At 44.1% G+C, this 25061-nt stretch overlaps 1 protein-coding gene across 8 annotated transcripts in view; it reads right to left on the bottom strand.

Annotated features, from left to right (window-relative positions):
* The window catches only part of LOC8033729 (rho-related BTB domain-containing protein 1), a 179503-nt gene that overhangs the window by 15028 nt on the left and 139414 nt on the right, over positions 1-25061 (bottom strand). For 4 of the 8 annotated variants that reach the window (XM_042287113.1, XM_042287114.1, XM_042287115.1 and 1 more), the window contains 8 exons: positions 21732-21835; positions 21457-21654; positions 11597-11641; positions 8851-9079; positions 5670-5918; positions 2773-3128; positions 1999-2089; positions 107-233 (listed from right to left, as the gene is read on the bottom strand). In XM_042287113.1, coding sequence (XP_042143047.1) covers positions 107-233; positions 1999-2089; positions 2773-3128; positions 5670-5918; positions 8851-9079; positions 11597-11641; positions 21457-21654; positions 21732-21835 — 1399 coding nt within the window. The remainder of the gene's footprint in view (positions 1-106; positions 234-1998; positions 2090-2772; positions 3129-5669; positions 5919-8850; positions 9080-11596; positions 11642-21456; positions 21655-21731; positions 21836-25061) is intronic. The other 4 variants (XM_042287116.1, XM_042287112.1, XM_042287111.1 and 1 more) reach the window with 3 other exon arrangements.

The raw sequence follows: 25061 nt of genomic DNA, 5'->3' as shown, positions 1-25061 counted from the left end.
TGCCGAAAAAGAAATTAATAAAAGACTCGGCAACTGATGTCCCGGGAGAATATTTCCAGCAATAACAAGTGAACTCCCCGGCAAGACGCATGCTTTTTTCACTCACCGGAAAACAAGCTCTCGTTGAGGCATACATCTTTCAACCTTGATCTCCGCTTCTTCAGAAAGTTCTCCACAAGTTCCGTGTTGAGAGTTTCACCGCCCTCCTGTATCCGAATGTTGTTGGTATGTGCCTGAAAACAGTACAGGTGCTTGCAATTAATTCAAGCCAGTGTCTCCAAATTCAACCTTTAAACCAGGTACAGTGTCTGCTCTACTGCACATTACCCTGCACTAAGTATGAGCAAGAGATCAGAACTCGTATGTAGTGCAGCCATTTTAACTACTGAAATGTATCTGAAGGGTCCCCTGGTGCCATTACAAAATATGTGTCCACAAAATATAATGGAACTTCCACTGCAATCTAGCCCAATGAGCACTAACTCTGCGTTTCCTAATGTCTTGTAAACTAGAGGAAATGTTCTCAGATAGAATTTAGATACAGCAAAAGGTTCACTCGTTATTCCTGAAGACATCCCAGGTGCTTTGGTTTCGAATAGTTTTGTGCAAATATTTGAATAGTAGTTTTGAATAATACGCTATTCGATATTTGCTTCGAGATGAACTTTGATATTCATATTTTTCAAAGTGTGGACCACAGTGGGCTAGCCCCATTGAGTGCGCTTCTTATTGAGCACCGGTGCACTGCGGAGAAGCAGCACCTGTAGAGCTCTTGCTTCTATGCAGTGCACCAGTGCTCAATAAGAAGCGCGCTCAACGGGACTAACCCACTGTGGTCAACACTTCGAAAAGTACAAATATTGCACTCACATTCTGAAGAGGAAAGCCCACTGTCAAAGCACGATGGTGCATGCACGCGCGTGATGTGTGTAAAAAGAAGTGGAAACTTTGTGAATGTCTACACTCTAGTCAAATTTTCAAAATTAAACTATGGCTATTATGGAAGAGTATGTTAGGCAGAGATGTCCTGACAACCTACGTTCATCATACATGATTGTCGTTTTTTATTTTCTCGAATTCTAGATTTAATAAAGAATATTTTCATATAGCAAGAATATTTATAAATCCACTTAATTAGGTATAGCTGGGCATCTCTATAGGTTTAATTGCATCGTTTACTAGCCATTTTCATGTGCGCAATCAACTTTCTGAGGTCACAGTTCATAAATATAGCTAGATTAAAATTAGCGTAGATATGGATAAGTGGAAGCTTGGCAACAACCTTTACAAGTTCAGATGGGTTTTTGTTTAGACATGGTGAAGTAGTGAAAAGCTTGGAGAAACTATTCAATATTGGATTAGAAAATAAAAGGCTCGAGGTACACCTAAGCACTTCTTATGAGTTGTGAATGCAAAAGCATGCGTGCCGTTCTTCCGCTCCCATGTTTCTTTAGCGGCTTATTTGCGTCTGCCGTGCGAGCGCTCTCCCAGCTCTCCTCACAGCTCTGACCTTGGACGCTTCATGTTACAGGCACGCTCGTGGCACGGGCACGCAGCGCCATGGGGTGGCAGTCGTTGAAACTGACGCGCGCAGCGGCCAATGGGAGCCTCGATAACGCGCACCAGCCAATGGGATCGAAGGCGAAATCCATCAGCTTTACTCTGCTCCTTTGGGATCGGGAAAACTAGGTGCCGTTGTCTAGACGTTTCACGTGGTTTCATAGCTGGGAGCTGGCTTCACTTGGAGAAAGGATTTAAGATGCCGTTTGGCACACTTCAAACTGATGACATCGGCTCACTCCATGCGATAGCTAATGGTTTCGCATTAAAATATTTGGTCAAACACTATTCGCTTCGAATTCGCTTCTAACGCAAAATCCACTATCCGCAAATGCCTAATTTAGAATAATTCCGACCCTGGATATCTGGTGTAAGACATACATTGAAACTCGACCTATTCACAAAAATAAAATGATATGCAAGGCAATGGTTACCCACCATCAACTCTGGTACACTGATCAGGCTTGCTGCTTCTTGAATCTCGGCAACTGGGCAAGCTGTCAAGTCAACTCGACCTGTATACAAAAACCTAAAAAAAAAAATCCAACATCTGCATATAGATTGAGCTAATACACCAGCAAACTGCCAAATATACACAAGCTGACTACCGTATTTACTCAAGTAATAGCCGCACTATTTATGAACAAGATCCTTGCTTTTACTTTCCCGCAAAACACATATAGAGCCAATCATCACGTTGCGCATAATTAACATAGCGAATCACCAGATCGAGAACACAATTCTTCATAGAAATGCAATCTTCACAGATGGTATCTTCGCACGAAGACGTTATCTCTGTCCTGTAAACCGCTGAGGTCATGCTGTCGATCGCGGTGATTGGCAATCCGCGGGCTCCACGGAAAAGCGAACCCTCAGGTTTTCTTCATAAACAGTGCGGCAATTACTCGAGTAAATACGGTAAGCCTCCACTTGCTTCCACTGGCCTACATACATTACTGCAATTTAGGTACACAGGCACATAACAGAAGATATTGGAATAAATAGTAAGATTGACTGGTTGGATAAGCCTTCCAGTTTCGCCTTTTAGGATTATGAGCCCAATATATCATTTGTCACTCATCATTTGACCTCTATAATGAACGATAAATGGAAAACCGAGCTATTGCCATAAAAGCATTCACAATCTGCAATTCGGGAGCACTAAAAGAACTAACAGTTACTTGCATTCCCCAACAGCCCTCCAGCACACACCTCAGACATTCCTGGAGAGCGGCAGACGTTACAGCCTGTGTAGCCAGCACGACGACCAGTCCACCTCGATGGCCCAGCCTCTCGCACTGTCCCACGTCGGCAGCCGTGAACGGCAGGTAATTCAGGTTCTGCACGACCGCCGGGCATGCCGCAAGACTTCCCGACGCCTGTCCCACTCCTTCTGGGTACCTCTGGCAGCTGTCTCGGTGTCGCACAGGCACGCAGTTTGTCACCGCGCTGTCACTGCCGTAGGGTACCGTCAGTCGGAATAAAGAATGTAGAGGTAGTTGGCGCTCGGCAATTGCCTGTTCTGCGTCGCCATTTTCGCTCTCTTGGGACGAGTCCAAAGAGCTTTCCTGCAAGGACAAAAGAACCAATCTAGCTCGGGCATTCCATTCGATTCTTTGAAACCGCCGAGAAAGCATGTTTAAAAAAAAAAAAGAATTTCATGATAATGAGCAGAGAGTCTCTCATATGTTTGCCCCCTTCATAACATCCAGACACAAACAATATGCGTAAGAGCCGATTCCTAGCTTAATTAATGAAGCATTTGCCCTGAAATCCAAGTATGTGATAGACATCTGAACATGCTAAATGCCATGGACCTTATATGGCTAATAGACCCTAGCTACAACTGTGGTTTTTAAAATCATGGTGTCTCCAACTGCCTCTAGTGTCCTCTCGACTAACTACAATTTCTTCTTTGACTAGACACTGGACACAACACTAAAGTAGTCATATTTTATGGAAACTTAATCTTTTCCTTTAGCTCGCTGATTAATAAAGTAGAAGCAAGAGGAATTACTAAACCTCGTTTTACCATATGTGCAAGCAAAGCAGGAGATGCAAGAGCGAGCACCATACTTTGGGTAGGCCATGCCACGCACATGAGTTTGAGCCAATGGGCAAGTTAAGTCCGCGCTCCTTTACTCCTAATCCGACGCTACGAATTTCATACTCCGAGCACAGCAACTAGACGGCGCATGGCGTACAGGAGCACGACACACGGAAACTATCGACGAGCCGCACGAGCTCCTTTCGACCGCACAATTATGCCGGCATCTCGTGGATACAGGTGGCAGAAGCCGAAATTATTTCAAAGATAAAATAATTAGGCCTGGGTGGAGCAGCAGAATGTAAAGTAAAAGAGGCGGCGACGTTTTGAAGTTTCTATGAATGTTTTAATATTCCTGAAAGGTTTGAAGACTCGATTCGAGCACATATGTGGAAAGTTACCTTGGCCAATCTATTTATTGACCATGCATGCTGTTCATATTTAAATTAAAGACAACGTTCTTAAACCCGCTTGTCGACGCAGGAAACCCTCAAACTTGTCAGATATTTCGTGGTTCCGTCTTGGAACGCATGACGGAAGCCGTCGATGTGCTACGCAGATACCGGCAAACCGTCATTCAATAGACAACACGTCAATTCATTTTCAGGCGAGGTGCATGAACAAACCTTTTCCGCAACGCTAACTGATGTTTCGGCTTTCCAATCGAAGTATGTCGATTCACTGGGCTAAACATTCTTCAGCGGTCTGACTGTCTTCTCATCTCAACAACTTTTCTGTTGCTGTGCTGTCCGCACGCTACCGTTCAATAGCTGAATTCGTTTTCAGGCAAGATGCATGAACAAACCTTTTCCTCAACGCTAACTGATGTTTCGGCTTTTCACTTGAAATATCTTTATTTGCCGAGCTGTGCATTATAAAAGGGGCAGCGGTCCAAATGTCTCTCATCTCGACAACTCTTCTGTCGCTGTGCCATCGGCACGCTACCATTTGATAGATGAATTCGTTTTCAGGCGAGATGCACAAACAAACCTTTTCCAGAGCTAATTGCTGTCTTGGCTTTCAAATCAAATCTTTTTTACCTGCTAGATTAAGCACTAATCCACTGAAAAGGGGCAGCGGCCCGGCTACGCCTTTCATCTTGATGGTCTCGAAAAACAGCGCAGCCATCTTGTTTGTGGATGTGACGTTATAGAGCGCAAAGAAGTCACTCACACTCCGAGAAATATTCGGTGCACGAAGAGTGCGCTCAAGTGTCGGTTTCCGACGGCACTCCTTTCTGCTTAGTGAAAGGAGCACCAAACTTTCGCGCTCCGGAGCACGGACTTTCGCGCCCAATTAAAGTGTCATTTTAGCTAACATGTGTGCACTTATAGCCTTGGTTCTATTCACACTTATGATGAAAGAGAGTATAGAGTAGACGTGGCCAAGCTGTGGCTCGCGAGCCTCATGCGGCTCTCTGCATCTCAAAGTGTAGCTCGCGGCTCCCTTCCTAACCACCCCCCCCCCCCCACACTTCCCCACTTCCCTCCCGGTCACATGCGCACTTTCCCAAAAAGAGAAATGAAATGCGTTTTAAATCGAAAGAGAGGGTGCGGTTTGGTAGTCTTGTGCTACTACTATCTTACGTACAGTTGAACTGCTTTTTGACTCGGATAGATTGAAAGTAGTTTGAGTTTCATTTATTGCTCTCAGTAAAAGTTTGCCCCCCCCCCCCCTCCTCCGCGGCTCTTGGAAGTTTCGTGGTTTTGTTTGCGGCTCTTAGGCCGGGTCAGCCTGGCCACCCCTGGTATAAAGGTTGTCTCCTGATACCACGGTACTGCTTTTCCCAAGAGTAGAAAGCCATAGAAGTTTATATAAATTTGCAAAATTCAGTGGGGTGTAGACCGTGCATTTTCCTAATTGTAGGAAAAGAAAGGAGTTTAAAGCAACTTTCTACACAAGCTTAAATAACAGTGCAACAACGGTTTAAACAAAAAGTAAATTTTTGAGGTAAATGTGCCAAACCAACGTAGGGCACTTGGCATGCCTCAGCGAAGAATTGAGAAATAATTTAGACTATACGAGAATCTTCAGACGTGCAAGTGAAATCCTCGCCACTTGCCATGCTCGCATCGCTGATGCTCTCTGCCTCCTCTAGTGACTGGTTTTCGATGTCGCAGGTGAAGAGTTGCTGGAAGGCACTGCACATGGCTGCCAGCAGCCAGCGGTGTGCGGGGATGCCTACTCCTTCCGAGACAAAGATGGCGTCAGTGTACGCCTGGGCATTGAACAGCACCTCCATGTGCTCCTCGAACTGACTCGGGGGCACAACCAGTTCCCCCAGCTCCGGCATGGGGGGGCAGAAGGGAGCCTGCATGAAGAACGGGCAGTGGGATTTTCTGGAAGTCACTTCAGCCTGACGAAACCAAACACCACAAGAAACCAAAGCCATCCGCAAGTCATCCACTACCCAGGGCCTTCAGATCTCGAGGTAAAAAGAAGCAAGTAAAAAAAGTGTACCGTATTGCCAGAGCACCCATCATGCATTAACTAAATAGCTGTGTCTATAGTGCAGCACTGGCTGTAGGTGATGCGCGCATCATGCAAGGTTACAACGGAGGGGCACTGGTTGTCTGCTACCTTATAAATTCAAGTGCACGTCGCAGCTGTAACTTCACAGCCAGCATAAGCTTTTGCTCAAGACCGATATACCTGCACAATTTCTCCCCATGGGCCTGAGAAAAATGTAACAAATGATACATTACATTGCCAAACACTTTTTGCCATTCACTGATTTAGTAACTCCGACATTGTAGATTCGGCTGCCTGGCCTCGAGGCTATGCATCTCATCTCTGTAATACTCTGCATGCTCCCCATGGCGTTTGACTGTACATGCGCCGAAGTAAGCAGAGCCCAGTGGCGGTCAGACTGCATGGTTGTCCAAAAACTTTAAGGGGGCGGCTAGATGGACTCTTTTTCTATCAGCGAATCCTATACTGGGAAGTCACCACAAGGCAAAAACCCTTGAAAAAAGAGACAAAGGATAGAGCATGGACTTGGCTGGAAACAAAAAGCTGGTGGACAGAAAATTTGACTACCGCATTCACTTGAGTAATAGCCGCACTGTTTATGAAGAAAACCTGAGGGTTTGCTTTTCCACGAAGCACGCGGATTGCCAATCACTGCAATCGACAGCATGATTCCAGCGGTTTACAGGACAGAGATAATGTCTTCGCGCGAAGATACATTCTGAGAAGATTGCATTTGTATGGAGATTCGTGTTCTTTATCTAGTTATTCGCTATGTCATTTATGCGCAACACAATGATTGGCTGTAAATGTGCTTTGCGGGAAAGTCGACGCAAGGGCCTTGTTCATAAATGCTAGTGCAGCTATTATACGAGTAAATATGGTATACAACGTATAATACGCACAAGATTAAATGGGCAGCAGGTGTCGGTCACTGATAAGAACATTGATCATTTATCAATAGTGGCCTCAGCTACGAGTCAATGAATTATCATGTTGGCAGTTGCAGTCAATCAAAATGTGTTTGATGTGCAAGAGAGGGGATTAATTAATGAGTTCTTCAAACAGGCACTATCCAGCAACAGACATTGAAGCATATAAAAACGCATGTGCCATGCTTTGTTCCCTTCTGTAGATAGGCTCTCATGAAAAAAAAAAAGTGTAACCAGTTTTAATGACTAACAGTAATTTCTGTATGCAACGGTGGCTTCCACGATTCGGCTTTTTTTTATGTAAATGGTACGAGTAAAAAACTCACTTCATTTGCTTTGTCACAAAAAACTGTTTGACCTAAAAGTTTTGGTGTCACCCAGCCTACTTTTTGCCCAACTAATCTCTTTTTAGTGTAATTTTGTTCGCATTCTACACTCTATCTCACAATATCCATACTCATCAAAAGTCTGAGGCTTTGAGTTTAGAAATTTCCTCTCACAATGAAACCAACAATATGCGTGTGCATACAGTTAGTTCAGAAGTTTTGAGATGAAACCATCTCAAAACTTTGTGCACATGCCCCTACAATCCACAATCGTGCTATCGTAGGATTCTTTTGCAAGGGTACAACAATGAGGAGATGCAGAAAAGATACAGAACTCAGATTATTTTGGGTGCACTTGTGTCTCCTTAAGGCACGACCACATTGGCGTTTCGGAGGCCTGCGGCGCGACGGTCGTCGCTGCCGGTTGCCGGCGGAAACCAGTTTTCGGCTTCAACGTCACGACGTGCGGCGCCGCACACCCAACCGCTCCGTGCGCGGTTCTGAGCTCAGCGCCGCACGCCGCAGAAGAGAGGAGCCAATGGGAGGTGGCGTAGATAGTGACGTCGCGATGCCATGGCAACGCTCAAGCCGGTCCTCGGCGCGTCTCGAAGCGAAGGACGTGTTTCGTGTCGTCTGCTCCCCCTATTTCCCCCCAATGCCTTCCCCGACGGAGCGGTTCCTTGAAACTAACCGCTGGGAAATTATAGGAGAGGAATTCAGAATTACAAGTGAGTTTCTCCGTGGCACTTGTTGCATGTCGTCTCTGTTGTGACGGATGTCGTGTTGAGTTGGTGACACTTTCGAGAGTAGCCTTCATCTCTGGCGCGCCGCCGGGGCAGCAAAGCCCCGGCGGCGCGCCAGACCTGTCCTGTCCTTCGGTGTTTCGGTAGAACCAACTCGGCCGGACCCAAAACCTGCGCCTCCTTCCCTTCAGAGCGCGGCGACGTCGCAAGATCAACGAGCAGGCTAGGATAATCACATTCACGCTGATCACCAGGTCATTATGAACTCCTACCGTCTAGACAGCGAGTGCGGAACGGAAGAATCTAACGAAGAGCAGACGACGAAAGAGCGGGAAAACCGGGAAAACCGACGGGAGGCGTGATCGCGGGATCCAGTGCTGTCACGTGACGCCTGCAAAACGGAGGCCAATGTGGACTCCTCGCGTTGGGACGCCGGACGGCGTGCCGGGCGCCGTTCACGCTAGTGTGGTCGGGCCTTTAATCATCCCCAAGAAATGTGCACAGTACATCACTATGAATCTTCATGGTTCAATTGTTTGTGAATCTCGCGTTCAATGACAGAGTTACACAACCAAAGCATTAATTTATGTCGCTAATTATTCTTTTTAACTGAAGGTACCAAAAACAAAGTTAGACCAATATTTCTTTATTTTTTTAGAGACAAAATTTCCCCCCACCCCAAAACTAGGTGTAATGTCTAGTATATGGCTAGCAGCTGAGCCCTGATGAAACTCAAGGCAAATTTCTGCAGACGTAATCACAATACCACCTACCTGCAGTTGTGGGCTGAGAACATGCTTGAGGTTGGTCATCCAAAAGTGGTGTTGCTTCCTCGACACCAGGGCCGCCCGGATAACATTCTCAAACAGCTCGCTCACCCCGTACAGCGTCAGCACGCTCGTCTCATAGTAGCACGCACCAATTTCAAATGCCACAGCCCGACCTTTCTCTGGCGGCAGAATGTCGAAGACTCGGAGAGGCCTGCCACACAAAGACAGCAACCTGCATTCAGGGTGCAGCGCTCTGCCATTAGTCATCGCTCAGGTGCGTTCGGGAACGCACGGCTGCACAGCGCGAGCACACTAGTGCTGCCAACCTCTGAGGCCACTTTCTCCCCAAGTTTTATCCGAACATTCCCTAGCTTTCTGCAAAATGCCTTTGTTGACGCAAATGCTGAAATTATTGTTATGTTTTAGCTTAAAAATAGATGTTGGCATTGTAACTTGTGAGCCGGTTATGCTGGGAGAGTTGGAAATCCACCACTTTCATAAGAACTGAAGTAGTACTGAAGAGAACTCGTGAGATAGAGTATAGAGCAATAACTTTTTCATGCAAAAATCTAAAAAAAAAGCATTTTATGCAAAAAAAAAAAATTTTCTACAGGCAGAAAGCATGTGTACTCAACTCCAGCATGCCACCTTGGTGCTCCAATCATTCCTTTAAACTTCCTGAATATATATATATATATATATACAGCTCTAGAAACTTCTTGTGATATGTCACAAAAAAATTGTTTGCATTTTGCACAAATTTTTACAAACAAAATAACACCTCCCCAGATAAAACAAAATAGCCCCAGATTTGAATAGATTTCCTTTTTTCCCCTAAACAATGTCCAAAATCCCTAGATCTAGGAGAAAATCCTTAAGGTTGGCAGTACTGTCACACACATTGACTGCACACATCAACTCGCCGGTTATCTGACTCTCCTGGCTTATTGGGTGGCCAACCCTTGCAGAAATCTGCAGCTTAATGTATCAAGGTTCTCTGGCGGTGTTTTGTGGGACCGGGGGCCACTCTAGGCAGCTGGGTTCTCCCTCATTCTTTTTCCATGGCTTCTATTCTGAATTATTGCTAAGTTTAGACCGGCACTGCTGTGAAGTGCTTTCGATGCAATTTCAAGCATAGCTTATGGGAAGAAGGCACTTCCAAATTCAAAATGCCTTAAAATTATGCTTTTAGGTTTGTTTGTTTTTTTGTTTCTTTTTTTTTTATGTTGGGAGATTAACGCACATGCTTGCTAATCAGGGGCGGATGCAGGAATTTCCTGAGGGGGGGTCAGGTGTTGGTCAGCGTACCATTATGTTTAGGAACCCCCTCCCCCTCTCCCTCGTTTCACGCCCTAAATTTTACACATGCAGAAATCAAGAGTGGGGTCAGGACATCCGGACCCCCCCTCTAAATCCGCCCCTGTTGCTAATGGCTTATGCTTGCATTTTAGCATATAACCCTTTGAAAATGTGACACTCAAAAAAATCAGTTGATAAAAGCAAGTGGTTTGTGTGAACCTGCCAATCTTTTTTTGAGGTGTCTCAGTCATATAAAATCAATATCTCATTATTAACTTATTGCTAAAAACTTACTTTAACACAATAAATACAGCTCTTTCTTTTTAAATAAAAATATGCACAAACATTGCCAATTGTAGTCGAAATCTTAAAGAACTGCCGGGGATTAACAGATCAAGAAATGGGCAATTAACTCAAATAACAAATGTCAGAAACGTAGGCTAATCTCAAGCAGGAAAGAAAAATGTTGAAAATCCAGACACTTCTTTCAAGGACAAGCAACAGATCCTACGATACAGACTAGGCAACTCAATGAACAAATAAACATGCAGACATTCATTACAGCCCTTGCACTGTCATTTATCACCACTGTCTTGAAATTGTGTTTAAGATATTTAGACTCTCAGTATGTTAAATTTCTTCATACATGCAGGCTTTCATGTACTCTAATAGAATCAATTTATTACACTATTCTGAAAAGTAATTCAGTAGTTAAATCTGGCTTACTCGATTCTATTTTTTTTTTTATGAAACACTACAAATCTTTTGCGTAACTTGAATTAGTATGAGAAGTGATAATGCCACCAAATTCAAAGAAAAATGACATGGCTATAATACACCTACCACATTAATTAATAAGAACAACTTATAGCAAAATACATTTAAGAACAATATCACAATATCAACAAGACCTTCATGCTTTCAATATCTACTTTTGGAAAGAGAGCTATGGGAAGTTCGAGAACACCCCTATAATGGGCAAACATTTTGAGCCAAACAGAGAAACAGCATAAATCCTAAATTTTATGCAGACACTGTGCACAAACAAACGTGAAAACAAGCGAACGGAAGTCACCAAAAAAGCTGCAAGCATTCAGCAACAGAATAGACAAGTATAAGTAGCAGTCATAAAAAAGAAAATGACCGATTTCGAGTTTGCAATATGCATGCCAAAAAACGAGCAGAGCACGCACCAGACAGCCCCACACCACAGAAAACACCATTAAAAAGGGCAGCAGTCCTGAAACGTTTGCGCATACAGACAGAAAAACAGGCTGAACCCAAGGGTGCAAAAAAGCGCGTGACAAAAAAAAAAGGTTGGCTTGGGCCGAGGGGATTCCCAGAGGCCGCCACATGCACAGGGAGTAAGAGAGTGAGCAGGCCCAACCCCCGTGAGAGAAAAAAAAAGGAACTGCCTACGACCACTAGGATATCGGAACTGAGAGAGTACCTTCCGAATTCTGGAAACCTGCACGAGGCGCAGGGATGGTTCCCCCTGGAAAACACGGGAGGGGGACAGACGAAAAAAAAAAAACAAGAAAACAACCACAAGTTACTCCAGCCGAGCACAGCACACAAAGCCCCAGGACAGAAGAGAGAAGTTGGGGAAACTGCGGGAATGCCGCTGTCGGGAGGAAAAAAATTGTTTTCAGTGAGGAGAAGCCACACAGATTTCCGGGGTCAGAGAAGTGACACTATAAAGACATGCACCGCCACTTTTTGGAAAGACATGCTGCCAAGGCCGCACGCTTGCGAGTTTCAAGGACAGCCGAGAAGAACGGGTTAGACGCACGAGTTCGGTGAACTGCATGCGGTGACGAGTCAGGTCTGCATTCTTCCTGATACAAGACTTTACCGAGAACCCGGTTATTTGTATACGAACCCACATCTGCTAGTGTAAAAATATTAGGCTACAGTTATGCATTGTGCGCACATGCTCGTCAGATTACTCGGTAGGGTATTCAAACCAAAAGTGTAATTTCATGAAGACAAATTGAAGTGTGGGTGAACCTCGAGGAAAGATAGGGTGGATTTCATTATGTGCATCCAATACGTAAGTTCCATTTCGAAATAAGGAACTTCAGACACATTACTTGTAAAGTGCTTAACGAATTTTTATGAATTCTCATACCACCACCAACCTTACGATACAATATTCTTATATGTTAAGACATTCGTCATATTTTGGCATAAGTTTATGGACACCATCCTGCCAGATGTCTGTTGTTTGAGCCTTGGGCCAAAATCTTTGGAATCCATCGTGAGAACAATCTGTATTAGTAAAGTACTTTATGCCCATTTCATGAAGAAACTATTTTGAATAGGCATGTATGAATATAATCCATTTTGAATTCAAAGTAAATAGAGGTTTTGGCCGAATATTTCTAAATTGCATACTGAATAGTTCCTCCCAAACCTTTCACTACTGTTGCATTATGCTTATTAAACGACATCCCAGCTGAACTCGTGATTGTCAATCCCAAGCTTCACTTGCTCATTTCTAAGCTAATTTTAATATAACTATATTTATAAACTATGGCCTCAGAAAGATAAATTCTTACATTGGAAGGGCCAGTAAATGACATATTTGGCATTAAATTAAATCTATAGAGATGCCCAGCTATACTTAATCGAGGGGATTTATAAATCTTCTTGCTATATGCAAATATCCTTTCTTCAATCTCGAATAGGCAAAAGAAATCAGGAATGATGAAGGCAGGTTGCCAGGACATCTCCGACTGTGCTATACTCTCGCATAATAGCCACAGTTTAATTTTGAAAATTTTACTGCAATGTAGAAATCAACATTTAAAAATTTTCAGTTTCTTTTTAACTACACCAGGCACGCACGTGCACCATTCTGTTTTAAAAGTGTGCTTTTCTCCTAAGCACGCGACCGTGATATTCATACTTTTTGAAGTGTTGATCGCGGCAAGCTAGCCCCGTTGAGTTCACTTTGTACCGAGCACCATTGCTCTGTAGAGAAGCAACACCTGCAAAGCTCGCTTTCGCGGGTGTTGCTTCTCTGCAGTGCAGCAGTGCTCGGTAAGAAGCGCGCTCAACGGGGCTAACTCGCCGTGATCAACACTTCAAAAAGTATGAATATTGCAGTTCATCACGAAGCAAATATCGAATAGCGTACGATTTGAAACTACAATTCGAAAATTAAAATATTTGCACAATCTTAATTTCTAAATTTCAAGCACATGTGTTGCACGATCAGAAGTTGTAAAGTGTCAGTTGTCAAGCACTTTTTCATTCGCTTCCTCCAATGAATTGTCCGTGAGCCTCTGGAGATGGCCGGGTACTCCGCAATGCATCATAAACACCCTGTTGCCCTTCATTAAACATTTAGACTTGTTTATACACAATCATTTCACTCATAGCATTCAGCCTATAAATTTTGCAAATACTTTAATGGATCATTCACTGCCTGCATGGTCTGGCATTTGTTACATTCAGAAATATTATCAAAGACTAGATTTCGAAGTCAGCAGGCCATTCTGTTGACTCAAATATTATTGTAAAGTATAAACTGCAAAAATAATCACATTCTCAAACAATAGCGTCATGGTGTGACTAATGAGGAAAAACAGCCACACAAACACGATTCGGAAGGACAGACTCTTGAGTGAATTATGAATTTGTGGAGTGAACAGTGAATTTGTGGAGCTTTGCTACTGGGGTTCCATGCCTGTAGCATGCAAGGCCACAAACAAGGCAGAGTATGGAGCCCTGGTTGTTGCCTTTGTGAGCTATTCTCATCTTGGTTTAAAACAGCGCGACGAAACAAGAACAGAGTAAAGACGAGACAAATAACAGCGCTGACTATCAGTTGAAAGTTTATTTCCACCGCTCCCAATATAATATACACATGGGAAACAGCCAAATAAATAGAGCGTGAAAGAAAAATCACAGAAATACGCAGTCTCAGCATCTTATTAGTTAACAGTGCTGTGTCATAGTTGGTCCATAACATGCATCAGTAAAAAAACAAATTTCTTTATTGGACAGACAAACGGAGGGCATGCTAAGAATTTTGTCTTTGAGTTTATTTATTTTGTAAGCTTCTATTATCTTTTGAGTTAGTTTGTCACCGTGCCCTTTTGAGCATTTTGCTTTTTTGGTGGGGGGGGGGGGTGCATCCACAGCCACGGCAATGAATTACCAAATGACCGGAGATTTGTTTTGCTACATTATACTGACGTTCCCTAAATCAATCATTAATGCACCTTCCGGTGTGTCCAATGTAGAACCTGTCACACGGCAGAGGAATAGAATACACGACATATTCTCGACAGTTAACGAAAGGCGGTCTGTGTTTTTTCGTGAAATGTTTCCTCTTTTCCCCGATCTTGTTCACTTTCGTGCACAGGGCAAACAAATGCTCTGGAGCAGAAAGAACTTATTCTGCTCTTTTTCCTATTCTCTCTAAATCGTGGGAAATCTTGTGCAAGCGTGGAATGATGGACACTTTTTTGCTACGGGTTCTTGGCCATTCGTCACTTGTTGGCTGCTTTTTCAAGTTTTTCAGCAATTTTTCTGTCACTTAAGTTATAATCTTCTGTGGGTGGCCGGCATTTTCAAGTCTGTACACTTGTTTTAAGAGGCTATTCGACATGCAGTGGTGACACGATTTAGACAGGGTAGTTTCTGCTGCAGGAGCCGTTGTCATAGCAAAAAGGAAGCACTTATGTACAAAGCATCTGGAACAATTAATTTTCTTGCACAATGATTTGCAATAATTCAGCTGATATCTAACTTGCTGGCTAGTCAAGGCAATTTCAGTTATTTTCTTAAAAACGGTCACTATGGTTTGTTTGTGTGACAATATTAGAGGTTGCATTTTTACATGCTATCTAGACAAGTGCAGTTTTGTACACTCTTAATTTTGTCAGTTTGTATAACTTATGAGCTGCACCTTTTTGCCTGCTTTCATGTACACTTGACATGTGAATACTATTCAAGGTATAATAGCTGTGTTACCAATTGCATTGTTTATATGTTGCCTAGTTCGGTAGTTGTATTTATTTGAATTCATTATCATTTTCGGTTTAGAAGGTAATATAAAAAGTATTTGCATCTTTTTTTTTGTTACTTCTAAATGGTACATACATATTTGAAACATATTCAACATTCAAAGCTATTTTTTCAAATATTCTTTTTTGATTCATATTTGAAAATTTCAATATTTGCACCCCTCTAAATTTAACTAATAAGATGCTGAGACTTTATGTATTTTTGAGTTTTTTTCTTTTGCACTCTGTTTATTTGGCAGTTGCCCATGTGTATATATAGAGGAAGCGGTGGAGATAAACTTTCAGTTAATAGCCGGCACAGTCTTCTGTCTTGTCCTTGTTTTGTCACGCTGTTTTAAACCAAGATGCTCATCAACTAACCAGCCCATACATACCTTTTAAAGAACTATTATCACAGGCAAGTTGTTGAGACAGCCGTTATAGGGAGCTCGACATAATTATCTTGCTAGAGAAGTTTCCTAATGATTCTGACCGGAATAAACAGTAGCGATCCCCATCGCCGGTTTGTGCTAGCAATGTTTGCCCCAGCCATATGCGAGGGTTGACAATACTTAGTGTGTATGCTGTGCCCTAAACGTGTGTCACAGTTTGGCGATTTCTATCATTGCTTGGATTAGTCATGAACCCGAACATCTGCCGACACACAGACAAGTATGTCCGAGACAACGATGATGCAGCGCTCGTGTCTAATCTGTGAGCCGCATTTAACTGTCGTGGACCGAGAGCATCACCATCTGGATTTCCAGAACCTTCCCAATAAAGTCCAGATATTGTGTGAAAGACAAAAAAAAGAAAAAGGCTGCTTTAATTTTTTTTTTATTATTATTATTTCGCTGCAGATTTTGAGTTTCTTCATCGTTATCTTTATGTCCTAGTGGGGTTGTGTAGCAGTGCACAATATGCACTTCTTGAGGCTCGGGCCTAAAAAAACATTTCTTGGTGTCTCACAGTGCAACTAATTAGTGTGCTGTTACTATCCAAAAGATGTAACTTATTTTGAGACATGTACAAATGTTAAAAACTATCAAATATAGGTTCAAATATCAAAGTACACATACACCATCTGAATAAAGTCTATTCACATTTATAATAGTAAAGCCTGTATTAGAAAAAAGTGTCACTTTCAATAAGGTTCAAAAACAAGTTTTCTTCGTGTAAGGGTACTGTTTATTATATTTTAAACTTTTAGAACAATTGTTATTACTTTCTAATTTACTATAGGCTATTTGTGCAACTGAACACATCTGCACATTTTCTCATTTTACAAGAAAAATGTTGCATTGAATAACACACTTTACAACTAGTATCTTTAATGACAACCTCTCAGCTGCAATAAATAAATAAAAATAAACTATTAAAAAAAAAATTGGATCGCTCGTTCAGCTGTGTAGCTCCGTTAAGCTCGTTTTCCCCGATGCACGAGTGCGGTGCGGTGAAGCGAGCCTCGGGACGGCGCTGTCGCAGGCGCTTCTTTCCCCCAGCGCGGGAGAATGCGGAGGGAAAGGCACCCGTCCAAAACGGATTCGTGCGCACGCACAAAATTTGGCCGTCTTTGCACAAGTTACGGAAATTCAATTTCGCCCCGAAAAGTAAAACTGAATTGTGTATGTCAGCAAAAGAGCATCGGAGACTCCGTCGCCCCGACGTACACGAACGGAAGGGTAGACATTTGTATCTGCAAAAATATAACGATGCAAACGCAAACTCACATTGTGATTATGTTTATTTTTGAGCTAAATGCCTCAATGATTTGCCGCAAATAAAGTACTGCTCTCAAAAAAACAAAAAACAAAAATAATTAGGTTCTTGGAGTGGATATGTCGAATGCCCATTCCATTTAGCGCTCAAAAAAAAAAAAATTGGCTTGCTCTTTATGTTTATACAGCCTTGATGGAGATGCGCCTCAACGGGTAATCGGTCTCTTAGCTGTAGATGAGAAATTTAGCCAGTGCAGTACAACCGCTAACCTGGGATTTTTAACGTGCATCACGCAGTAATGATCACACGAACGCGTGCCGGTACGAAACTCATCCAGATCGAAACGGGCGGGGGCGGCGGGGATCGAACCCAGGAGGTTCCCAGCGCAAGCTTTCGCTCCACGCTCCGAGCTGAGACGCGTTAGCCCACTCGGCCACTTTCTCCTCTAGACGGCAACATTTTGTTCGACAGCAGCGCCCTCTCCGTACATCCGGGAAATTCTGCGGGTTCGGCGGGGTAAAACCACGACCTCCTCCTCTTTTACCCACGACCTCCTTTATAGAGGAGGTCGTGGGTAAAACGAGGGAGACGACACGCGCCCGACTCCGCTAGCAGACGACAAACCGTGAGGTTGCCATTTTCCGTCTTTGGGCTGTAGCGGCGGGCTGTACGGAGCATCGAACTCTCGCTCGTGGCTGCCGTTGTGAAGTGGTTCGCGTTCTTAGAATAGCTATGGCTACTCCAAAATCAGCCTAGAGCTCTCTGTTGTTCTATTTCGGTAAATGATCAATTAGCATATCTTTTTTGCGTTACTTAAACAGCAGTTGAGTCAGCCGGCAGTACTACCCTCAACTACTGCGTGTATTGCGGCAGGAGAGCACAATCTTATTTATTATTTCAGACTTCTACTCACGGTCGCTAAAGGCCTACACCACTAAGAACTTTGTATAGCAAAAAAGGTACAGCAACCGGATTTACTTTTCGCCGGAGGGACCGGCCAATCTGACACAGTTTTCCTTTTTTTTTTTATTTGAACGCAGGTAACAGCGCAATTGGACCCTGTTAATTTTTTTTTATCTAGCATAGCATTACACAATAACTGGCATACCAAAATCTGCGCATCTGCGCTTGGAATTTCCAAAATGACGTGATTTTAAACCGAGTTTGCACGCCAGCCGGATGCTAGGTACAGGCCACTCGGCGGAGCAGACGTCATGCGGGGTGAGAGGGGGACGGCATTCTTTCTCTCTATTACCCTCTCTACTATGACCCTAATGGAACGGTCTATATTGAGTGCAGATTTCTTGCTTAGGAAGAGCCATCATTATACTGTCTGTATCTCACATCTGGACAAATGCATTAGATGAAGAGGGAGATTATACTTGTCGCTCCCTGCTTGCGCATAAGAACTCAAGGGGCCCTAGGAATAACTTTTTTTTTTAACGCTTCACGGCTTCCTTTGTCATCTCTAACTTTGCCATAGTAGTATAAATGAGAGCAATGGTGCTTCATGCACAAACAATACCTCATGCATTGACAATATTGAAACCATGGGGTCTTAGTACCTTGTAACTAGGGTTCCGTGTTTTCTATAATTGTCGATAAACGCCGGAAATTAACCTCCGAGTCGGTTTTTATTCAAATCGGTGTGTGTGTGTGGGGGGGGGGGGGGGGGGGGGGGGGGGGGGGGGGGCGAATTTAAACTGTCCTTGAAGGGGGAAAAAAAAATCCAAGCTTTGCGGAAATAAATTTTTCTACGCCCACTGAACTATCCGCGAGGCTGCTTTTTTCTTCCTCGGAACCACCCGATGTCGTTTCCTTCTATTATTGTCGCGTATGTCCCTTGGAGGTTGGGGAATTTCGTGTTCGTGCCCTATTTTCTTCAACATAAGCCCCACCGATAAACCCCAATGTTCTTTTCTTCGAAACAAAACAATTGATAAAGACCATGAATCTCTGGGGAAAAAAAATACCCCCCCGCCCCCCCAACCATTCCTCAAGGCATTCCCGAATTAGGAAAAAAGAGATAAATCCCCAAAATATGGAACGCTACTTACAATTTAATTAACTGGGTGATCATTGGCCAGTCACGTTTATCTATAGTAAATACAGCCGAAAGAAGATAATGAATATAATAAAAGCATTTCCGCTTTCACTTCCTCTGTTGCGTTCTACCAGTTGAAGGCGAGCTGGCTGCGATGTCGTGAATTCAAGCGGATATGCGGAAGTTAACACGATTTTACGAGGTCAAGACGGGAGGGAGCCTTCAGAAACTGATAATGATTGCTTTCTCATCAAACGAGCAAAAAAAAAAAAAAAAAGCCTCGTATTTGCAGCAAAAAACGGGCGCATTTTCAGCAGGGCTGGGCGTCGATTAAAATTTTTTACCCTATTAATCGCCACCCTTTTGATCGATTAAATAATCGATTAATTGGTTTCGTTCTTTTGCATACATATAATTTTTAAAAAGTCACAATGTTTTTTTGTTTTGTTTTTTTGTTCCGTTGAATATGTGATATCCGGCGCTACGTTGTTTGATTGTCCACAATCTCTACTGAACTCGGACGGCATCGAAGTGCCCGGGACACGTGTAACCTCTGCATTTGTCCGGAGTTACAAATATTGCCTTACAGTTTACTTTAGATTGAAATTTTACCTAAAGTGAGCCCGTCATATATAGGTCTACTCGTCCATGCCTGCATGGTGAAGGCGTTTAATTTTTACTTTCTTTTGGTTCGTAAAAATTTTACTGATTAACGGGTTAAAATATTAATCGCGATAAAAGCATTAATCGATAGGTCAATCGATCAATTGCCCAGCCCTAGTTTTTAGCGTTTCACCAAAGACGGAAACTGAGCCGTTCGCAAGGAGCCCACGCCGTTCGCAAGGAGTAACCGCCGGATGGGGCCGTGATTTCTAATTTTGGCGCATTTTGGCCTAAGTAGCCCTTGCGCCATGAAACCCCAATCAATCAATCAATCAATTTCTAATTGTTCGTTCATTTCCGCCGCCCTCCCGGGGTGAAAGCGTCGACTTGGAAACATCGAGAATAAATGTACCGTCACTCAAGAATTGCAACAAGCCACTGGCACGGTGACTACTAGTGCCGAGCGAACGACTCTGGCATGCAGGCAGGCAGCGAAAGAAGCGGCGAAGTTCGCTCTGCGCGTGGCATCAGAACAGTCACGGCCAGGCGAAGTTCGGAAGTATGTCACGTGAATGCGCTTGTTTACAAAAGCAGAAAAAGAAAAACATTCACCGCGGAAGCAGCACGCTTTGGCGCTGGGCTGCTGCCAAGGTGGTAGCGCGGACTCGCCCCTTCCGTTTCGCAGATTAGAAAAACGTAAAAAAAAAATATATTTATTTTTATTTTTGCGATTTTTTAGAGGCAAGGTGTCGAGACACCACCCAAAAATATTTTTGCGCCAAAGTTGCGTTTTTGCCGAGAAAAAAGAAAGTCAAACCGAAACAAGACGACCAGGGTGGAGGGTTGTGGCATCGCAGGCTCAAATATGTTGCCGGCAGTTGATAGGGTCATTTGTATTAATGAAGACGTGCCCCGAACGACTCATTACTTGTCAAATATTCAAAGTTCTGTGTCGTCATCGCACGCGACAGAGGAAGAGATGGGTGGGGGAGCTTTGAGGCGGCCGGTTCTCAGCGAGCGACGCGGCGCCGCCAGGAAGTGACGCAGGGGACGCCAGCACCGGTCGCTATCGATAGTGCCGCGCAGCACCCGTTTTCATCGCTCATGGGCTCCCTGCTTACTAAAAGCGAAAGGTTGCGCTGCATTTACTCCGCATGATTGGTTGAACCGATCATAGAAGACACACAACAATTACGGCGACAAACACCGAGGCATTGCATTTTTCGCGTTCTCTAACAATTTTCGCGTAAAAAAAAAAGTATATATATATATATATATATATATATATATATATATATATATATATATATATATATATATATATATATATATATATATATATATATATATATATATATATATATATATATATATTCGGACCTCTGTGGATCACGTTTCTATACAAAATCTAAGGATCATAAATGCCTCGGCAGAAGCCATTTCACGTAAAACGTATAAAAGTTATAAATTAGCCGCGACATTTACCACCGAAGACCTCAAATACATGGAATGCAGTATTTAAGCCAGCAATTAAATTGGCTTAGACGACGTATTAAACGGTCGTTTCGGGGAGTGCACACGGACATCAGTGTTTCATCATTTTCTCTCTAAATTTAGGGGGAAAATTAACGTCACGTGACGTGACGGTGACAAGAGGTGACAAGTCGCGGAGTCACGTGGTGCCATGACTTCACGTGGCCGCCATGGCGTCAATTTCCCCGCTAAATTTGGCGGGGAAGTCCATGGGCAAATGTACGAGATTAGGGGGTTCCGCTAAAGTTTCTATGCTTAGAAAGAACACAACACACACACACAGAGAAAGAAGAACCCTCCTCTTTTTCTTTTCTTTTTTTTTTTTTTTAACATTAAAAATGGCCTCAAAGCACGCGGTGCCGAGACAAGCGGAGTCTCGAATGTGATGCCTACCTAAAGAAGGGGCTGCGGTCCCGGCAGAGCGAGAGGAACTCCTCGTCCCTGTACATGTGGCGCAGGTCGTTCTTGCAGCCGACCAAGATGATGGGCGTGTCCGGGCAGAAGCGCCGGATCTCGGGGTACCAGACCGTCTTGCAGTGGGTCAGCGAGGCCTCGTTGGCGATCGAGAAGCACAGCAGCACCACGTCCGACCTGCGAGGACCCCAGGCCAATGAGCACGAGGCCCCGGGATCCGCGACGGGAAAGGGAGACCGGATCGCGTCCCTTACCGTCCGTACGCAAATCGCCGGTCCTTGTCGTGGTCCCCGAAGGTGTCCCAAAGCCGCAGTGAAACGCTCACGGAGTCGACAACCTCCCACGAACGTTCTAGGACCTGGAAGAAAGTCGGAGAATACATGAATCATCGTTGCAAAAAATGCAACGATGATTCAAGAGGTGCGTCGTCGCGTAAGAGCGCCTCAACATTTGAGCTACTATAATTACTGCCTGTCTTCAACATTCCTAAGAAAGAATTAGATCGCCGGTACAAAGCCAATGAAGACGCAGGAACATCATGCCAGTGGCAAAAGGAACCACTTCCACGGAGCGGCGGCCTTGACAGTTATTTGACCGAGCAATTAATGACAGCTAGTTTACCGTCCAATCATTGACAGCTATTTTACCGTGCAATTCTAAACAAAGTCGACTAGTTGCGCTACTCTCGTAACCGGCCTGCTCTCTCGGTTAGCTCAGTGGGAGTGGTTCCTCCAGCCGCTAGGACGTACGCGCGTAGTACGAGGCCGCATGGTCTACTTCGCTGGCTTCATTCACGAGAGTAAGTTTCCTGTCATTCAGTTCTCGACCTTATAAAATTAAAAAAAAAAAAAAAAAAAAATGTTATTTCCGCGATTCCACTGAAATGCAGGAATACCCAGTGAACCGGGCCACAGTGAGCAAGATGGACGAGTTGGTGCAGACTCGCTCGAACGCTACGCTCAGTGTCTCGGCACTCTTTTTCCCACAATGTGAGAAGCTAGAAGCACAGGCAGACATACTAGACACAGAGTTCAAACATAATTTTGTGTGTACCCGTGACCTCCCCTGCACTGGATTGACGTTTTGAGGACTAGCCTCGTTTTGTTTCAACTAAGCGCGGCAATTTAGGGCGAGCTCTTGAACTGCTCAGAAAAGCTTCGGTTGCCTGAACGTGCTTGGCAGAGTTCAGCCAGGACAGCAGGTAAACTGCTTTCGTCCACTTCCAAAGCGTTCAAGAACCGATAACCCGAAGAGTCAGCTCGCGTCCATCCTTATCGGCGGCTATCGGGAGAAAGTCCGGAAAGTGCCCAGAGAGGCTTATCCATGCGCTATCGCGCATTCTCGGCAAGTTCACCTAGCAACTCGCACGACAGCACACGACTCGGGCACTACAGAGTCCGCGACAGTAAACAATAGGGGACTCCGCACGCGTGCAACACGTGTGCCCAAGGTTGGATCGCGCACGAGACCTCTGACGAGACCGAGCAAGCGGCGACCCCTTGGCGAGGCCCCGTATCGGACACGCGGAACAACGCGCAGCAATCACAACACGCCTTGCGCAGGAAAGCGCGCACCCGCCGATGACCTCCGAGGGGCCGCGGCACCGAGGGCAAAGGCTGCTTCACGCATTTGCCTCATTGTTGGGTAAAGTACGTCTCGAAATTACTTGAAGTACAAAGTAAATCAGAGGTTATGTACTTCAAGTAAAGTAGTAAGTACACAATGTGCAATGTACGTATATATATACTTGAAGTAAAGTACCATAAATACAATGTACTTTCAAATCAAAGCACAAGTACTTTTAAACAAAGAATAAACATGTAAGAAGAAGACGACATAACCACATCCTTCATGAAAGATGTGGTTGTGTCGTCAACATGTTTATTCTTTCTTTAATCTTGACCCGAACCAACACGCCCTTCGTCCACTAAGTACTTTTAACACTATTTTTCATGATGCCCTTTCATTCCCCTATACAGTGTTGTTGTTGTTTTGTTTTTTGTTAACTGGCACGCGTTGCCCAGGGGTAATCGGGGGTGCATCAGTTATATTTGGAAATGGCGGCGAATATTGGATAAAGTCAAGTGGCATGAGAGTTGACACAGCATCATTTTGCGATACAAATTTAAGACCAAATTTGTGGAATGTACTTTAAATTTAAAGTAAGAAGTTCTACATTCCTCAGAAACTACCAGAAAAAATACTTTAAGTAAAGTACAAGTAAATATTCAGAGAATGTACTTCAACTAAAGTCCAAGTATTCTAAACCTCCTTGAAATATTGTACTTAAAAGTAATTCCCAACACTGATTTGCGTTGGAGTCTGATCGACTGCGTTCTTACGACGGGGGAAGTGGCAAGTGGCGGAGTCAGGGTATTGCCTCCCTTTTCCTTTCGTCGCCAAATCAATGGCGGAGAAGGGGTCCACATTCGGCAAATTTTACTTTCGCACTTGCGGGAAAGCCGCCTTGGGGAGCGCCGGGATTGGGGCGGGACATGCGTTTCGCTCAGCGTTCACGAAATGTACAGGGAGTTCCCAAGAAAAAAAAAAAAACGCGTTTTTCGGCCATGTGAATAAACTATGCATCGCAAAAAGCTCAAACTCCGTGAGAATGTGGCGGTTGGGATAGAACGCAAAAGTTTGAGAACATACGACGTTATCTGGATCAAGAGATAAGTGAGAAAAACGAAATTTTTCTGTGAGCTGACATCCACCTAAGCCTAATGTCGTTTTCCCAGTATTTGTGAAAACGTCCCATCCAGATCGAAACGGGCAGGGGTGGGGATCGAAACCAGGATCTCTTGGTTCTGCAGCCACCGACCACCCGTTGATGCGTCAAAAACGAGGAAATATACGCAGGGCTACCCGATGGCTGGTGCTTCTGGTCGTAAGCGGTCACAGATGGTTGCAGGGCAGTCGACCACAATCAAACAAAACTCTGTGAACCAGCCTTAACTCGAACAGTTCACGCAATAAAAAAGGTGCACCATTTCTTTCGTGTTGAACCGCCATTGGTTTAATGCACAATTAATTTGCCAGTTTTTTTCTTTAATTTTTCTTTAAATTAATTGTTTGTGTGTAAATGCTTATTTAGGGTTTTTATTTTCCTCGTTTATATTTTCTTTTCTGAATCCCGGCCCCTGAGACTTCAACGTCCCCAACTCGGCCCCCTAGCAAAAACGTCTGGAGACCCCTGATTTAGGCAATGTGGCGGAAGGCGGATCACGTTGCAGACGGACGTCACGAGTTCATTTCCGCCGGTTTCGTCATGGAGAGATGTTGCACCGGCATGCAACCGTACTAGTTAGCGTCACAGCGTGCCCTGCTGCCCTGGTCAAATTATACCCTTCTACAGCGATACATACGACGCCGTTTGCAGGCAGACTTCTCGCGCTAGCCTTTAGCCGACTCCCAGATTTGCTTTCCCGAATAAACGTAAGAAAATCTGGAAACCGGTTGCAGGCTTCTTGCGCGTGCATCAATATGCGTCTACCTAATCTCCCCCCCCCCCCCCCTTTTCTTCCTCCTCCTCTCCTTCCCACGTAGACCAGGCGATGTGACGTCAATGAAAACGCGCCAATCAG

This window comes from Ixodes scapularis, unplaced genomic scaffold (assembly GCF_016920785.2).
Source record: "Ixodes scapularis isolate PalLabHiFi unplaced genomic scaffold, ASM1692078v2 PGA_scaffold9__187_contigs__length_104089568, whole genome shotgun sequence".
Lineage (NCBI taxonomy): Eukaryota > Metazoa > Arthropoda > Arachnida > Ixodida > Ixodidae > Ixodes > Ixodes scapularis.
The sequence above is the reverse complement of the archived record's forward strand: the minus strand, read 5'-3'. Positions and strand labels throughout refer to the sequence as shown.